This window comes from Ammodytes marinus (genome assembly GCF_949987685.1).
Source record: "Ammodytes marinus genome assembly, chromosome: 18".
NCBI lineage: Eukaryota > Metazoa > Chordata > Actinopteri > Uranoscopiformes > Ammodytidae > Ammodytes > Ammodytes marinus.
In genome coordinates this window covers 1583169-1585668 of record NC_137222.1, presented here as the reverse complement: position 1 = coordinate 1585668, position 2500 = coordinate 1583169, and the positions used below count along the sequence as shown (strand labels likewise).

General features: G+C 44.9%; 2 protein-coding genes across 2 annotated transcripts in view; both read left to right on the top strand.

Annotated features, from left to right (window-relative positions):
• The window catches only part of oclna (occludin a), a 254069-nt gene that overhangs the window by 234821 nt on the left and 16748 nt on the right, over window positions 1-2500 (top strand). The gene's annotated exons all lie outside the window — the stretch shown is intronic.
• cnnm3 (cyclin and CBS domain divalent metal cation transport mediator 3) overlaps window positions 1-2500 on the top strand; it is a 22648-nt gene that overhangs the window by 13911 nt on the left and 6237 nt on the right. The window contains exons 10-11 of the mRNA XM_080046930.1: window positions 388-546; window positions 2141-2310. Coding sequence (XP_079903056.1) covers window positions 388-546; window positions 2141-2310 — 329 coding nt within the window. The remainder of the gene's footprint in view (window positions 1-387; window positions 547-2140; window positions 2311-2500) is intronic.

Below are 2500 nucleotides of genomic sequence, written 5' to 3'. Positions count from 1 at the left end.
ACTTTTGCATCAATTTGAAATGACTAGCCCTGCGTTCATAATCACATACTCTTTCTTTTCACTACACTACATACTAAAGTACAGAAGAGTTTTAGGGCCACAGACAGGAGAGAAAAAAAAATTAGATAAGGAAGATTTATTTTTTCATTATGCTGAAATGTCAAATACTCCAACATGCTATTGGAGTTAGTGGGGCATTTACAGTATGTATTTTCAGCATACTACAATTGACCTGCATGTATTGGGACATCCTAAATCTTCTTCCGGCATACTAAATAGTAGGGAAGTATGGGTATTGGAACGCAGGGTGAGTGTACAGGCCCCACACTATGGTGAAAAGGGAAGGGGTCTGCCATGTGTATCAACCCTTTATTCCCTCTGTTGCAGTGGACAGGAAGGTGAAGCGTCCTCTGGCCCCGCTGGAGATCCCTCTAGAACCCCGCAGTGTCCATGAAGAGTTCTCTCTCTTCAAACCGCCCGAGGGAGAACCCAAGATCCGCACCTCACCTCAACTACTGCTGGCAACACACCGCTTCCTCAACAGAGGTCTGTGTGTGTGTGTGTGGGGGTGGGGGGAGGGGGAGTGTATGTGTGTGTGGGGGGAGGGGGAGTGTGTGTGTGTGTGGGGGGGGGGTGGGTGTGTGTGTGTGGGGGGGTGAGTGTGTGTGTGTGTGTGTGTGTGTGTGTGTGTGTGTGTGTGTGTGTGTGTGTGTGTGTGTGTGTGTGTGTGTGTGTGTGTGTGTGTGTGTGTGTGTGTGTGTGTGTGTGTGTGTGTGTGTGTGTGTGTGTGTGTGCGTGCGTGTCATGTACGTGCATATTTGTGTGCGTATGTACTTGTGTTTGTGTGTGTGTGTGTGTGTGCGCATATTCTTGTGTGTGAGTGCATATGTACTTATGTGTGTGTATGAGTATGATGTTGAGAGGACTTGAGGCAGGGAAATGCCCACCCCCTGTTCTACATAAGGGACTGTGTGTGTGTGTGTGTGTGTGTGTGTGTGTGTGTGCGTGTGCGTGTGCGTGTGCGTGTGCGTGTGCGTGTGCGTGTGCGTGTGCGCGTGCGCGTGTGTGTGTGTCTATAGTGACTTAATGGAAAGTATAAGTGGCTGAGGTGAGGTTGACCTTGTAACTGATTGAATGAGTCCCATTCTAACACCACACATGTAATGATTGTGTCGATGTTAAATATTATGTGGGCGACTGTGTCTCAGGTGGTAGAGCGGGTCGGCCGATGATCAAAGGGTTGGAGGTTCGATCCCCGCCCTGCCACCTGTGTCATAGTTGTTGTGTCCTTGGGCAAGACACTTCACCCACCTTGCCTCGTGTGAATGTCGATAGTAAGCCTGCTATCGGTGTATGAATGTGTGTGTGAATGGTAACGTGGGAAAGGAAAACAGGTCTCCCATGCAAAAGAGTCTTCGGTCTCAATGGGATTTACCTGTAGAAATAAAGGTTAAAAAAAAAAAAAAAAAAAAAATTACTTATTGTAACTGGAATCAGACCAGAGGTATTTGAGATCTAACATCTTTTGACTGCACGGAGGGAACAGTCTTTTTCCAAATTTTTTTGTTGTTGAAAAAAAATATACAGTATATATATGTTAATAACCTTCTGAAAAGCAAATTTATTCTAGATTAATTTCAATGTATGTGTGATGATTCTACAATTTTTTTTTTTTTTTTTTTTTTTTTTTCTTAGGGTCAAAAGATTTATTTTATTTTGTTCAAGCATAAGTTTCTCTTTTTGAAATTAAATTGCTAAAAAAATTCACTTTTCATTGGTATTAACATTTTTTTTTTTGCATATAGTATTATTATTTTTAAACGGTGAGACAGGGTCAAGGAAGGGACTTGTATGTATTTCTGTCTTTAACCTCTTAACCTCTTGCCCCCCCCCCCCTCCCCCCCAAACAGAAATGGAGCATTTCAGTCCAGCTCGTGTGTCAGAGATGGTTTTCTTTACTTGTTAAATTATTTATAAACTATAAGCATATAGCTGAATAAAAATAGAAATAATACAAATATTTATAAAAGAAACTTTGCAGTGGATTGTGGGTAGTGGGTAGTGAAATGTGTGTATTTGAACGTGTAGGGCATGTGTGTCTTTAACCTCTTTTAAACCCCCCCGGCCCCCCCCCTAACAGAAGTGGAGCATTTCAGTCCGGCCCGTGTGTCAGAGAAGGTTTTGTTCCATCTGCTGCGTCACCCCAGTGTCAACCAGGAGATCCACTTTGACCCGACCGACCGCCTCAGCGCAGGACACTACCTCTACACACGCAACCATCCCGTGGACTACTTCATACTGCTGCTGCAGGTATGAGGCACGGACGGACGGACAGACAGACAGACAGACAGACGGATGGACAGACATACAGACACAGACAGACAGACAGACAGACAGACAGACAGACAGACAGACGGACGGACGGACGGACGGACGGACGGACGGACGGACTGACTGACTGACTGACTGACTGACTGACTGACTGACTGACTGACTGACT